Here is a 14,393-nt window from a genome sequence, read left to right as displayed (position 1 = left end):
TTCTTGCTAACTTTTAATTTAAAACTTTGTTTTCCAATTTTGTCCCAATTTGTATTTGCCCTAAAACTTTTTCTATACCTTAAACTTAAAATACAGAGTGGAAGTACTAGCTCTATCTGTCACTGTGAAGTCAGGCTGCCGAGGTTCAGCCACTATCACCTTGTTAGGAACTATTAAGCCGCAGCAGTAAATACAGCTGTAGTACTACAGCTTTGACTTGGTGTATTTCCCTTCGCTCCTCTGCTCCCTGAAACGTCTCATGGGTTGGGAGCAAAGGCAGAGCTTTCAGAAGAGTTAAATCGTTACAGAAGAGCCAAGGGGTTGGTAGGGACCAGCCCCACTGTACCTGCTAAAACCTGAGCTGTCTTACCCCCCAAATCAATTCGGAATCGCAAATTGCTCTCTCGGAGGGGAAATTAAGACCCAGGGTAAGTTTTCTGGGAAACCCTGGGCTTGTAAAATGCGCCTGAGGGAAAAGTGCTGCCCAGGAAACCGACGCACCTCAAAACTGCTTTGTACACCGAGTACCCGTCAGGGTCTGCTGCTGCTGCCTAACCCTCGACGCTGTTAAACGGCAGGTTAACCCCCAGGTACGGGGCAATCCTGCTGCTGCCGGGGCCGTGCCTCCCGTTCTGCAGTCACACGATGGCAACGCCTGTGCGGTGAGACTGCCGAGGCCCTTGTGAAGGTTTCTGGGAGCGTTTGCGGCCGGTTTTAACCCCCCCGCTGCGCCACAAAAAGGAACCAAGGGAGCTTCCAACTTCAGGCTAAAACCGGCGTCCAGCTGCCCCCGCCACACGCCGCTCCGAGGGCCCTGAACCCTCCAGGCTGCCGACCGCTGTCATGTCTCCGCGCGGGGCAGCCCCGGTACCCGCGGCAGCCTCGGAAGCGGCGCCCTGGCCGCCTCCCCTGTGCGGAACGCGGCTGCTCGGGGCAGACGGCGGCGCAGGGCGGGTTCTTCTAACGCGTCAGGTACGGCTGGGTGAAGGCAGCAAGTCTGGGCGCCCGGCAGCCAGCGCCTGAGTTCACCGGCCGGGGGACACGGCGCTCGGTGGCTCTAAGGGACGGCACCGGGATGGCGTCACGGCTGACACCTCACACCCCGCCGGGCTCCTCCACGCTACCTCAGCCGCCGCTCTCCCCTTCAGCCCAAAGGCATCCACCGCCGATCGAGTGCGTGCGCGGGGTGTGGGGGGGGAGGACAGCGCCAGGCATGTTTAGCCGATGCCGGAGGTGAGCGCGCAGGCGCCGGTTGGCGTTGAGCGGCGGTGCGGGCGGCCCATGGCCGTTGGCGGCGGCTGGGGACCATGACCGACTACAGCGAGGAACAGCGTAACGAGCTGGAGGCCTTGGAGTCCATCTACCCGGACTCGTTCACGGGTGAGCCGTGGCAGGGCCCGCGCCTCGCTCCGCCGCGCGGCGCCGGCCAGCCGGTCCGAGGGAGGAGCGGGAGGCCCCGGCGGGCGGCAGCCGCCCCCCGCGCCGCGCCTGCCCGGGCTCCTTCGGGCGCCTCCTCGCCGTTAAGCCGCACGGTTTCGGTGTGCTTCCCGGGGCCCTGGTTTGTTTCCCCTCAGGCGGGAAAGCCAAAGCGCTCCGGTGGCGCTTCTCGCCGGGAACGCGTGGGTCCGGCCGGCCGGCGTGGGCGATGCCAGCGCCGGCGGCGGGTGACGCCCGGCGGGGACCCCCGCTCGGTACCCGAGCCCCTGCAGGGATGCTCTCGGGAGAAGCCTCTCAGAAGAGGCAGCCCGGGAGGGGGGAAACGGGGGCACGGCGGCCGTGTCTCCCAGCCTGGTGACAGCCTCTCGCGGCCGTGCAGCGCGGGGTGGGTGCACAGACTCACACAGCCACTGGCTTGGAAACGAGCATCGAGTCCAACCGGCCCTGCCCGCTGCAAATACATCATCTTATTCTGGGAGGGGCGTAAAGATGCCGCGTCCTCTGTAAGTGCGTTGCCGGTACCTGCCTCGGCCCCTTGCACATCCGTGGTGGGGGGAAATAAGCCAACTTCACCTCCCAGGTGCACTGTGTCATCTTCCTAAAACTTTGGCCTGATGGGTAGCGTGGCTCTTCGGGCCCTTAGGACTTGCCAGTTACCATCAAACAGGAGCAAATCCAGTGTGATTCATGGTGCTCAGTATACAAAGAATTTTATCTCTGAAAATAATGGTGTGTTTTCTGTTTTTTTTTTCCCTGTGGTGTTCTGTTTCCATCCTCTACAGTATCTGCTCTGCCCAAGGCCCCAGCGTATCTTACTTGTCAGTAGCTTTGTTACACAGCTGTTTTGTAATTGTTCATTACAATTTGCCCACTGCTCTCTAATGGGAAAATAGTTTAGGTTCTTCAGTTTCACGGTAGAAGCATTTGAATTAATCCCTGCTTGCTGAGAGTGCCAAATCACTCGTTGTAATATACTTGCACATGCCCTGTGTTCCAATGCATGCTGTGAGTTATCTTTCATTTAAGCAGTGCTCTTGTGCCTAACAGAACAGGGAGGAAAAAAGCTGGTTGTAGTACTTTAGCAACTGAGCAAAATTCAGTTAACACTGTTAGACCAGATATATTAGGTTGGGCGTGGGTTATAACAGCCTTTATTTGAGAGTATGGTCTGTGACCCACAGTTGTGCTGTGGGGTTTCTAATCTGTGAAACTTTAGAAAATCAGGGCTTAGGTTTTGTGTGTCTGTATAGAGCTGCTTGTTCATCTTCTAGCTGCCTCATTCATGCAGTTTCATTCTGGTACCTTACTTGGGTAGGATAATCTTGAAGGAAAGCACTATGTTTTCCTTTTTAATTGCTTGTTTTAAGCAATATTTGTTACATTTAACTGTCCTCAATATAAAAATAGATGCAGACAGACTGTAAATGTAGTCCAGGGTCAGTAGTGCACTGAATGCTCATTAGACATATCTAGCACAATAAAGCAAATCAGCTTTGGGAGCTTTCTGCACGCTTTCAGTGCACTAACATGTGTCACTTGATGGTAGGTAGGTTTGTACTTTCTGGAAAAGTGAAACTGTCAAAAGAGAAAACTTTCTGAAGGAGCAATTTTAACATTGTTATGTGCTGTATATATGCTTTCATTCAAAGAGCACTCACATGGAAGGTAGCTGCTAGCTGAAAAGTATTTATTGGTAGTGTAAAAAGGCCCTTAACACTGTATCAGGAGCTTCCTTGCGTCATTAGCCCTTGAGAAGTTCAGCTTTAATAATGTGAAGAAGTAGTTGTCCAATTTAAGGAATCTCTGTGTCTGTTTTCTTTTCTTTGAACAGTACTGTCAGAACAGCCAACAACTTTCACAATCACTGTGACATCTGAAGCGGGAGAGAACGATGAAAGTAAGTTGATCATGCCTGAAATATATACAGGAGGAGTTTCTCTGTAAGCCTAATTCTGCTGCAAACAACTAGATAGACCTCCACTTAGGTGCTCCTAGGGGCCTGACCCAGCAGGCCTTCCACAGAAAATGCAGTTCAGGGGCTCTGGTGTTCTGTGTTTAGTTGACAGAAATGTTGTACTCTGTCACTCTGGCTACTCTCTGAATCTCAAATGCCATGTAGCTTTAAAAAGAATGGGTTGTCATCATCCCTGGAGGATCTTACAGCCATGTTGTGAGGTGATTTTTATTCTTTTTGTAAGATTCCCCCACCCCCCAGCAAGTGCTGTCTACCAGCCACTTTGGAGAGTTGAGTCCCTATATCGTGAATATGCAGCCCTTAAAGAATAATTCCCAAACAAAGAGCTGAGGGTCCCAAGTCCCTTTGCATTTGTTGGGTGTCAGTGGGCTTGCTCCAATTAAGTTTGAGAGCTGCTGATCTGGGTTACTGTATCAGAAAGGAAAAACTACTTCTGTCTCCTTCAGTTTTAAAGGAGCAGGTGTCTGTGGTGAAGAGACTGCTGGGCTGCCAGAGCTGGAAGTCTTGAGGAACTGAAGGAAGGCTTGTCCCTGGTATTCTGGCAGGATGCATGAAAGGAACTTTTGCCTGGTTTCCATGTTACCCTAGCTCTGGGTGGCTGCAGGATGAGTGCATTGTTCTTAGGATGCTCTCTTTCCTTTTTAACTTGTACAGGACACTGTGTGCTTGTCATAGGATTTATGTGGAGCCCTGGTAGCCAACACAGAGGCTGATGCTCCAGCCAGGCACACAGATTTTAAAACTTCAATATGCTGAGATTCTCCCTAGATCTGTTGCTAGGACTCTTCCTCACTTTCTCCAGCTTTAAGTGGGATATGAAGGGAAAAGACATTACTGCTTCATGGTACAGTAGGTACTAGAGGTTTTCCAGTCTTTCTAGTGACCTCTCAGACATTAATAGCCTGTAATAGTTGATGTGAGGGTAAAAGTCATTGTCTTAATTTCTCAAAACTCCTGTTATATTTCAATCTGTTCATACAGTTTTAGCATAGTAGTTTTAACATCTGTGTAAGATAGTTGTTCCTTTAAGATAAGAATAAAAACTGCTGCTGCAACAGAAAAATACCCAATCAGAGCTATATAAAGTTACCACTGTAAGTATGTGTGATGTTTTTCATTTTGCTTTTATTTTTTTTTAATCTTGTAGCTGTCCAAACAACCCTTAAATTTACCTATAGAGAAAAATATCCTGATGAAGCTCCACTTTATGAGATTGTCTCACAGGAGAACCTTGATGATAATGATGTCACGGACATAATAAAGCTACTAGAACAGCAGGTAAGCAAAGTGGGATATCTGAGTTCAGCTTGATATCCCTTCACATTTTAGCCAGAATTTCTCAAGTCAGTTGTTTCCTGAGGAATGTGCTACTGATTTTAAACATATTCCATACTGTAAGGATTGACTTTGAGGTTTGAGTTTGGTACATGATGTTATTGAGGTAAATTAGGTTAATGAGGAAAAATACAGGACTAATTCAGTGTGCAGTAAGGAAATGGGAGTGTTCTAGGGCTTCTCCTTTTTTGCAGTTCTATCTTAAGGTGAATTTGTATATATGTACTGTATATAAATATATAAACTGTATATATAATTGTGGTGGTTTAACCCTGGCTGGAGGCCAAATGCCCACCAAAGCTGCTCTGTCACTCCCCTTTTCAGCTGGACTGGGAAGAAAATACACATTGAGAGGCTCAGGAGTTGAGATAAGGACAGGGAAAGATCATTCCACAATCAGCATCATGGGCAAAACAGACTCAACACGGAGTAAAAAACCCATCTAATTTATTATGCTACACACACATACAGAGAAATCAGAGTCAAATCATCAGAAATACAACCAGATCTTAAAACACTTCTCCCCACCCCTCCCTTCTTTGCAGACTCAACTTTATTCATGGCTTTTCTCCCTTCTTCCCCACAGGGTGGCACGGGGGAGACAGAGAATGGGGGTTTTGGTCAGTTCCTCACAAGTTGTTTTCCTTCTTAGTCAGGCTGGGGGACATGCCTCACACCCTTCCCCTGCTCCAGCATGGGGTCCTACCCACAGGAGACAGTCCTCCACGGACTTTTCCAACATGAGTCCTTTCCCACAGTGCTTCTGCTCCTCACTAACTGCCCCAGTGTGGGGCATAATATGTTCAGTAGACATTCTTTCAATTTACTTCATATAACCTTCCTTCCATCAGCTGAATTTTTTTGTTGTTGTTTGTTTTCCTGAGTAACTCTCCCACTTCAAAGGGGCGTGTAGTGAGATTGAGGAATAAACCATCTCAGGAGAAGAGAGGTTCTGAGTAATGGTTGTCTGATAAGATTTATGAGAAATCTTGGAGTTGTGTTCCTACTATAGGTTTTGATTTATTAATGAAAAAGTGTACCTATAGCTATAGTATGTTGATAAGCTGAATGCAGAGGTCATCAGTGGGGTTTTGCTGCTAGCCCATTTGGGAGTAGTTCTAACAGGATTAACCAGCCAACTGACTTGACTTGGATTTTGCAGTGTGTTTTTGGGACTGGCACAGAGTTCTTCAGCTGTGTTACATGCATGTGCACAGCATGCTGCTGTTTAAACATATTAATGTGCTCATGAGGTTGCCTCCTTTGTGTTGTAGGCAGAAGAAAATTTAGGAATGGTAATGATCTTCACTCTAGTCTCAGCAGTACAGGAGAAATTAAATGAAATAGTGGATCAGATAAAAACACGGAGAGAAGAGGAAAAGAAACAGAAAGAAAGAGAAGCAGAAGAAGAAGAGAAAGTATGTAAAATGTTTTCAACTAAAAAATTCCTTTTAATTATTTTTTAAATGCTTGGGTTTGATGCAGGAACAGTTCTCGGTTGCACTGTGAAAGGAATATCTCCCCCAAAGTTGATTTAATTAAAACCTAAGGACTAGAAGATTTTTTGGTGCACTTCAATGATCCCCCCACCATTTCCTAGAGCAGTCTTTTCATAGATTTTTTTTCAATTTTCACAGTCCCTCCTAGCATTACTTCTAGAGCAGGGGCAGGGATTTTCCCCAGATTAAATAACAGATTCATAGAATTTTAGGGGTTGGAAGGGACCTCCAGAGATCATCGGGTCCAACCCCCCTGCCAGAGCAGCTCCCCAGCTCGTATTGCACAGACAGGCGTCCAGATGGGGTTTGAATATCTCCAGAGAAGGAGACTCCACCACCTCCCTGGGCAGCCTGTCCCAGTGCTCTGTCACCCTCACTGTGAAAAAGTTCTTCTGCATGTTGGTGCAGAACTTCCTGTGCTCCAACTTGCAGCCATTGCCTCTTGTCCTGTCTCCACAGACCACTGAAAAGGGGCTGGCCATTTCCCCCTGCATCCCATACTTAAGATATTTATAAATATTAACCAGATCTCCTCTCAGTCTTCATTTCTCAGTGCTGAACAGTCCAGTTCATTCAGCTCTTCATTGCAAGGGAGATGCTCCAGGCCCTAAAGTTGCTATAGCCAGTTTCTTGTTTGAAGAGGCCATCCAGAGTGACCTTGACAGACCTGAGATGGACCAGTGGAAACTGCAAGTGCAAAGTCCTGTATTTGGGTTGGTGCCATCCCAAGCACAACTACAGGCTGGCAGAGAATGGATGGAGAACAACCCTGAGGAGAAGGACTTGAGTGTGTTGATTGGTGTAAACCTCAACATGAGCCATCAATGCACACTTGCAGCCCAGAAAGCCAACTGTATTCTGGGCTGCATCAAAACAAGTGTGACCCACAGGTCAAGGATGGTGATTCTGCCCATCTACTCTGCTCTCTTGAGACCCCACCTGGAGTACTGCGTCCAGCTCTGGGGTCCCCAGTACAAGATAGATACTGAGTTGCTGGAGTGAGTGCAGAGAAGGGCCATGAAGATGGTCAGAGGGCTGGAGCACCTGTTTCATAAAGGCAGTCTATGAGGGGGGCTCGTTCTTCCTAGAGAAGAGAAGGCTCCAAAGAGATGTTAGGTTCTTCCAGAACCTAAAGGGGCTTACAGGAAAGCTGGAGAGGGACTTTTTACAAGGGCATGGAGTGATAGGACAAGGGACAATGAGTATAAAAAGGTTGGATTTATATTAGATTTTAGGAAGAAATTCACTGTGAGGGTGGTGAAGCCCTGGCACAGGCTGCCCAGAGAAGCTCTGGCTGCCCCCTCTCTGGCAGTGTTCAAGGCCAGGTTGGATGGGGCTTTGGGCAACCTGGTCTAGTGGAGGGTGTCCCTGCCCATGGCAAGGGAGTGGAACTAGATGATCTCCAGAAGTCCCTTCCAACACAAACCATTCTGTGGGCAGCAAAAAAAGAGTTATAAAATGGTATCCTGCACACATGGTCTGAAGAAGTCTGTCTTACCTGGTAGACTGGCTGTGGGTAGGGTGGAAGCAGTGGGGTCAGTCTTCAAGACTTGGCTTGTCCTCCCTGCACATGTCCTTTCTACCAGTCACTGTATAATAGGGTTTTTTTTCAGTTCATGGAATGTTCTGTGGTATAGCCCAACTACTGAGTCTTCACTTTCTACCTCAGAAATACCTAGAGGGTGATGGGACTTGGAAGGTTCAGTATTTCTGAAAATCCCTCTGACTTGTCTGGTCCTCTGTGAAGTCAGGAGTTGGACTTGATGGTCCTTATGGATACACCTCAGGATATTCTATGATGATTTTATGATTCTGTCCCAACAAGATAAAAAGGTTAGCTTATTTTAATTCAGTGTAGATTGAACTTCAGGGTTGATGAAAAGGACTGCCTACTTAAGGATAACCTGCATGGGTGGTGTTTTTTCCAAAGGAATTTCCACCTCAGTACAGCTCTCTGAAGGTAAAGTCCCAAGACAAACCCAGGAAGAATGTGTTTTTCATGTATTTGCAGGGTTAGGATTAATTTCTCAGAATTCTTCATAGGAAGCAGTGCTTCTGGAATGTTGTAATTTAAATAATTAAGAGAATGCTAATTTTCACTTGGAGCTTTGCAAGTTGTGTTTGCAGCCTTGTTTTCTGTTCTTTCAGCAACGTTTTCATGGCACTCCTGTTACCATTGAGAATTTCCTAAATTGGAAAGCGAAGTTTGATGCAGAACTCCTCGAAATAAAAAGGAAAAAAATGAAAGAAGAGGAACAAGCAGGCAAAAATAAATTAAGTGGTATGATACTGGCCTTGATGCTTTTGAAATGTTACCAGAGTGTGATGACAAGCCTAAAAGTAATTTTTACACCAAAAGATGGTGGTAGTAACTAAACTCTTAATGCAGTATTTGAGTATTGTCCTCCATGTAGGACAAAATCTTTCTAAGTAATGATTTTGGTGTAAATGCAAAGCTAATAGGTTCAGGATTTCTGCTGAAGTCTAAGGTTCCTAGATGGTGTGTTTAGGTGTCTTTAGTTTTGTGCCAGAGAAGTACAGCCCTGGGAGCTGCTGATGACCAGTGCTGTTCTGTTAGAAGTAGTTGGGTTTTGTTAAGCACCAGCAAGAATCTACATCAGGCAGTTTATTGATCTGGCTCTTATTGCCCTGGATCCTACAGTGAGTTCAGGTTATTCAGGCACATGTAGGAGTTCAGGATGCCCTTGTTGGGCTGAAGCAAGACAGAGGCTGACTACTGCATATGACAAGCTTACGATGACCAGTGAGAATGGTAGCCTCTGCTCTGATATTTTGGGGAAGAGCTTGTCATAGCAGTGGTTTGGGGCTCAATGTTTTGCAGCTCACAGTTTGACCAGCAGATAGCAAACTGTATCCAGTGGGCAAAATGTGAAGGAAATTACTTGTCTCATGAGAACATGTAGGTCAGAATTAAGCCTCAGGTGTGCTCATCCTCACTGCCCATGGCTTAGCTTTGGTGTGGTCCTCCTGATGATTTGAGGAAACATAAGTGTGATAGTGCTGTATCACTGTAATCTTTTCTTCTCCATTCTGAAAGCTTTTGAAACTTCTGGTGAGTTAATGATAAAATTTGGTGGATATTTTAATGGTAGTAAGTTTCATGAAAAGCTGTGCAGGGCAGGGGATGCACTTGGTTCCCCTCTGAAGGAGATGAATTTGGGAATCTGCAGAGCTGAGATAGTAGAAATCAGGCTGCTTCTAGATTTCCTGTCCTTAAAATTATTGTGAGCATGCTGTGCCTGTTTATAGAAGTCTAACTTAGAGTACAAAACTAAAACCAGGTTTAATCTCATGAAGTAGAAGTAAAAAGGTGTCTTAAAAGTTTTACTGTGAATACCAACTGGTCTTATTGGCAGAAGCTTGTGCAAACAATGCAGATAGAGATGGAAGATGTGTTTATGTGGAACAAGTCCTGAGTGTTTTTTCCCCTGCCTGCCAGTTAGAGAATCTTCACTTTGTCTTGTGTGATGTCTCCTTCACAGATACGTAAGCGTAGGAGCTGGTGATTTGTGTGTAGATCCAAGTTGCTTTGTGAATGGGGAGAATATATGGAAAAATGTGGAGGTGGCAGCTAATTTCTGTTTTAGTTCCCACAGAGGGTTGTTTGTGGAATGCAAGGTGAGAACTAACGCAGTAAGGGCTGAGCAAAGACTGTGGGGCACTGCAGTGTAAATTTACCCACAGCCTTCATTAAAGTCTTAATAACATTAAAGTAACTACAAGAAACAGTGAGAGGAACTGTTTTTTCATATGTGAGAGGAGCAGGCCTGTTGGCATGGAAGAATTCTGGATTAGTTGTCAAAAAACCAGGATGGGAGGCTTACAGAAATGAGTGTCTTAAAACTGTTTAAATTGTTTAATTGGAAAACCCTAAAATACATGAGCTGTTTTAGCCTCAGATTGGTAGTCATTTCAGAATTCTACTTGTTTTTTCTCTATTTCCAGGGAAACAGCTGTTTGAAATGGATCACAACCTTGACACCTCTGACATTCAGTTCTTGGAGGAAGGTAAATTCTTGTTTGTTTCCACAACTGAAAGATGGTGACTTAAAGTAGGTTAAAATTCCTGAGCAAAATCTGTGTTCTACTTCTCACTTAAAGCAATACAGAGGTAAGATGCTTGCACTGGAAAAAAATTGAGTGCTGTTTTGTAGATTGAATGGAAGTAGCTTGTAGCTTCTTTCAAAAATAAAACTTTTGAGATCCTAAAGCATATTTATTTGCTGTTTTGAGCTTGAGTTGATCTAATTTCTGTTGCTTCTATTCAAGTGTTTTAGACTAGAAGCAAAACCAAACCAAAACACCCCACAACTCAATCTTCCTTGTTCTCTTTTTGTAACAGCCAGCCTTCTTACCCCCAATTTCAGCCACTGAAATTCTGTCTTATTCTCTGTGAACCTCAACACCAGTAGCAAACATGAGACCACGTGGAGACTTGCTGGTCAAATTAAAGGGCTGGAAGGAAATACACAGGCAGTGGAAGCAGGGACAGGTATCCAAGGAATAGTATAGGAATGCTCCCCAGTTGTGTGGAGATGGGGTCAGGAAGGCCAAGGTGCAGCTGGACCAGAACTTGGCAAGGGATGCAGAGAATAATAAGGGCTTCTGCAGGATTGTCAGCCAGAAAAGGAAGGTCACAGAAAGTATTATCCACCAGTGAGAAAGATCTGACAAACTGGTAACAACAGACAAGAAGGCTGAGGGACTCAACAGCTTTTTTTTCTCCTCAGTCTTCACTGCAGCCTTTCCTCCCACACCTCTTGAGTGGGACTGGGAAGCAGAGGCACTCCTGCTGTAGGAGCAGATCAGGTTTGTGACCACCCAAGGAAGCTGAGCATACAGAAGGAAGTCTATGGGACCTGATGAGATGCATCCCAGAGTTCCGAGGCCAATGTAGTCACCAAGCCACTCTCCAGGGTATCTGAAGTTGGGTATCTGAAGTCAGGTGCTGATGACTGGAAAAAGGGAAACATTACACCCATTTTTAAGGGTAGAAAGGAGGACCATGGGAACTATGTACCTGTCAGTCTCACTCCTTAAATGGGATGAGGGCTTTACCTTTTAGGTAGAAAGAGTTACAAAGGCTCTTTGGAATCGAGGGGAAGAACAGGCCAGCGTTCGGGAGCCAGATGATGTCGCTGTTGATACAGATAAAATAGTAATAGTCCTCAAACGTTGTCCTGGGCGCAGCAGCGTCTCCTTCAGAGGGAAGTGTGAAAGCATGCCACGCTGCTTCTGCATTTTAAAATTTAAATCTGAAAACAAATGATGTATGTAGGCATAGAAATAGCATATAAGGGTGAGTTTAGGGGTTTTTTTTATAAACCTATGTTTTTGTGACTGCGATAGCTGGAATTATACCATCTGAGGTCCTGAGCACCTGCTTTGGCAGTACCTGGGAGAAGGGATCTCTGCTTTTGGGAACTATAACTGTAAATTTGATTCTCCCAGTGGATTCTGATGTCTTGTGAGAAGTTTCTTTTGACTGGGTTTTGCTAGGAAGGAAAAAAAGCTTCACTTTAGCTGTAAAAAGATAAAATATGGTGTTTCTTTTTCCATACCAATTTGATACATAAAAAGCCAAGTTAACGGCTACCTGTATTGAAGAATGAACATGAAAGACTTGTTTCATGAAAATAAGTTATTTTTCTCTTCTTTGCAGCTGGAAACAGTGTGGAAGTTGATGAATCTTTATTCCAAGAAATGGATGATTTAGAGTTGGAGGATGAAGAGGATGATCCTGACTACAACCCCGTTAATTTAGATAGCGATTAGACTCTTTTGAACTGTGTCATCAGTATGGACATACGGAAGAAGAGAGGGACAGGCAGGAAAGCCACAGCATCTGTGGTTTTAGTAATGTGCATTGGTTTTCCTCCCCCCCACCCACCCCGTTTTCCTTTTTTTCCAAAGAAAAAAACCAAAATATTTTAAATCCAGGAGAATGGTCTTCTGATTATTTTCATCATAAATAAATTTACAGTAATATTTCAAGCAAAAAATTTGAGGACTATTGATCTGTCTGAAAATGCTATTCTATTTTCATTTATTTTCCCTTCCCACTTCTGTGATTGTCCTCTGAAGAGATATGACAGCCAGCAAGGAAATATGGTATAGCAAGTGCTAAGCACACCTGCATCTGAAGGACGAGCAGCTGTTCTGCTGTCTTCCACCCAGGATATAAGTGGACAGCTTTGGTGAATAAAAAGGGATCACATGCTATGCAGTTTTTTAATTTATTTTTTTCCTTCCATAGAATTTTATAACACTTGGAATCATTTCTGGTGCCCCCATCTACCAGCTGTACATAGGCAGCACTAGTCACCTTTCAATAAGGCATAACCTTATTAAAGTTTAATTGAAACTATTTCCATGCTGTTGCTGTAGCTGTGGATGGTAGTTTTGGAATTGCTAGTTCAAGTCTGTAGGAAAGGAAATGGGAATGAGAGGAAGTCCTCTTAAAAAGTTGTGTTGATTTGTTCAGGGATGGGGGGTTATTACTTTAAGCTTATGGGTAAAACCCACCCAAGGAAAACTTCTTTTGGCAACAGACTGTTGTCAAAACGCTATCACTGGAGTGCAGAATGCAGCACCAGGAGTGCTTAGAGGTTTAATGTAAGGGGTGTTTTTATAGGCTGCCAGCTAGATACTTCTGAAAAGGGTAGCACAGCGTATGGTACAGCTGTGTGTATGTGAGCTCGTGGGTGTTAACCATCCTGCAGAGTCCCTTCCGGAGCTAATAGCGTGTGTTAGACTCCTTCACTCTTCTCACCTCCAAAAATAGCCCTAAACCACCGTGAGAACTGTGGTGTTGAAACATGCTGTGGTTGAGATGGGGTCAGCTGGAAGGATGACAGTATGAATGAAGGTTTCAAAAGACAGCTCTCCAAGAAGAGAACCGCCAGGCACCTCGAGGATTAAAACACTGTGTGCTGAATTTTAAAATACTGTTAGACTGCCTTAATTGTGCCAGCTTCAACCTTTGGAAAGGGTTGCACTGGAGTATCACAGTGCTTAGAAGAATAATCAAAAGTGTGAACTTAAATATTTGGAAATTCTGTATTCAAAGAGATTTACTTATAGAAGTGATGGTGTATAAGATTCTCTGCTTGTATCGCTTGAGAACGTCGGTTCAGGATGATCTCCTTCAACATGTTTCAGTAGTCTTTGTATCCAAGATGAATGAGTTTCTAGTAGACAGAAATAAATGTTTGCCTACCCTGTAAATACTTTTATAAATTAACCACGTGCCTTTCTTCCTACTGTCCTCTATTTGATGTTACTTTTGGCTACAAAAAGCCCCCTAGGTGAGTAATGTATGTTTCAAAGCAATAAGCAGATCTGTGTTCCAGCAGAGGTACCAAATACATTAAAAAGTTGTGAGCTAATGTGATACTGAACCTGACTTTTCCAAAGATACGGTTGGATCAAACGCTTCATAGTGACTAGGTCTGGCTTCCCATGCAATTCCTAGGATCCTTTAAAATGCTCTTCAACACAGAGTTTACTTTACTTCTGGTATGTCTCAATTCAGCTGCATTTAAAAAAAAAAAAAAAAGAAAAATAAAGAAGCTCCTAAGGCTGCTTTCTGTTTTCAGCTAGGTATGTTTACAACTGGCATTTTTTCATAAAGGAGTGAATTAGTTATCTTAAAATCTGGACTAAATCCAAGAGTGCTGTGTAGTCCGTGCAAAATGTGGTAATCTGAGAAAATTTTCCAAGTGGGTCACTGGCAAGAATCGTCTATGTGTGGAAAAAAAGCTTCTCATTGATGGCATTTCTAGACTGAGATTTTCTAGTCTCTTTCACAGTAACTTATTTATTGGTTTTCATGCCCAGGAGGTACAGCTTAAAAACATTAAAATGGTGTCAAACTGTTGCAAATGTGAAAATGCATTTTCACTGTTACAGCTTCTGTTTCAAAGCAGAGGAAATACTAAAGGTTGTAGTGAAAAAAATTGTGCAAAGTCCATTCCTCCAAGTCTTTGGAACAAGTTTCAGTGACTCAACCTGAATTTAAGATTTGTTTGGCTTTGTTAGTGATTAACATCTGTGAAATAAAAGGGAATTTGACTGAGTGTGAGCTTGGCTTTGTTGGAGTGTTTTAGTTTGCTGAAATGGACTGA

The 14,393-nt window shown here is 44.6% G+C and overlaps 1 protein-coding gene across 1 annotated transcript; it reads left to right on the top strand.

The window, feature by feature from the left end:
* The first annotated feature begins 1,240 nt into the window (after window positions 1–1,240).
* Window positions 1,241–14,393, top strand: RWDD1 (RWD domain containing 1). The gene is made up of 7 exons (XM_084262000.1): window positions 1,241–1,380; window positions 3,269–3,334; window positions 4,560–4,690; window positions 6,022–6,165; window positions 8,395–8,527; window positions 10,213–10,275; window positions 11,930–14,393. Exons 1-7 carry the CDS (start codon window positions 1,308–1,310, stop codon window positions 12,040–12,042), a joined length of 723 nt encoding a protein of 240 aa, XP_084118126.1. The 5' UTR covers window positions 1,241–1,307; the 3' UTR covers window positions 12,043–14,393.

Source organism: Gallinula chloropus (assembly GCF_964237585.1).
Source record: "Gallinula chloropus genome assembly, chromosome: 3".
Taxonomy (NCBI): domain Eukaryota; kingdom Metazoa; phylum Chordata; class Aves; order Gruiformes; family Rallidae; genus Gallinula; species Gallinula chloropus.
The sequence above is the reverse complement of the archived record's forward strand: the minus strand, read 5'-3'. Positions and strand labels throughout refer to the sequence as shown.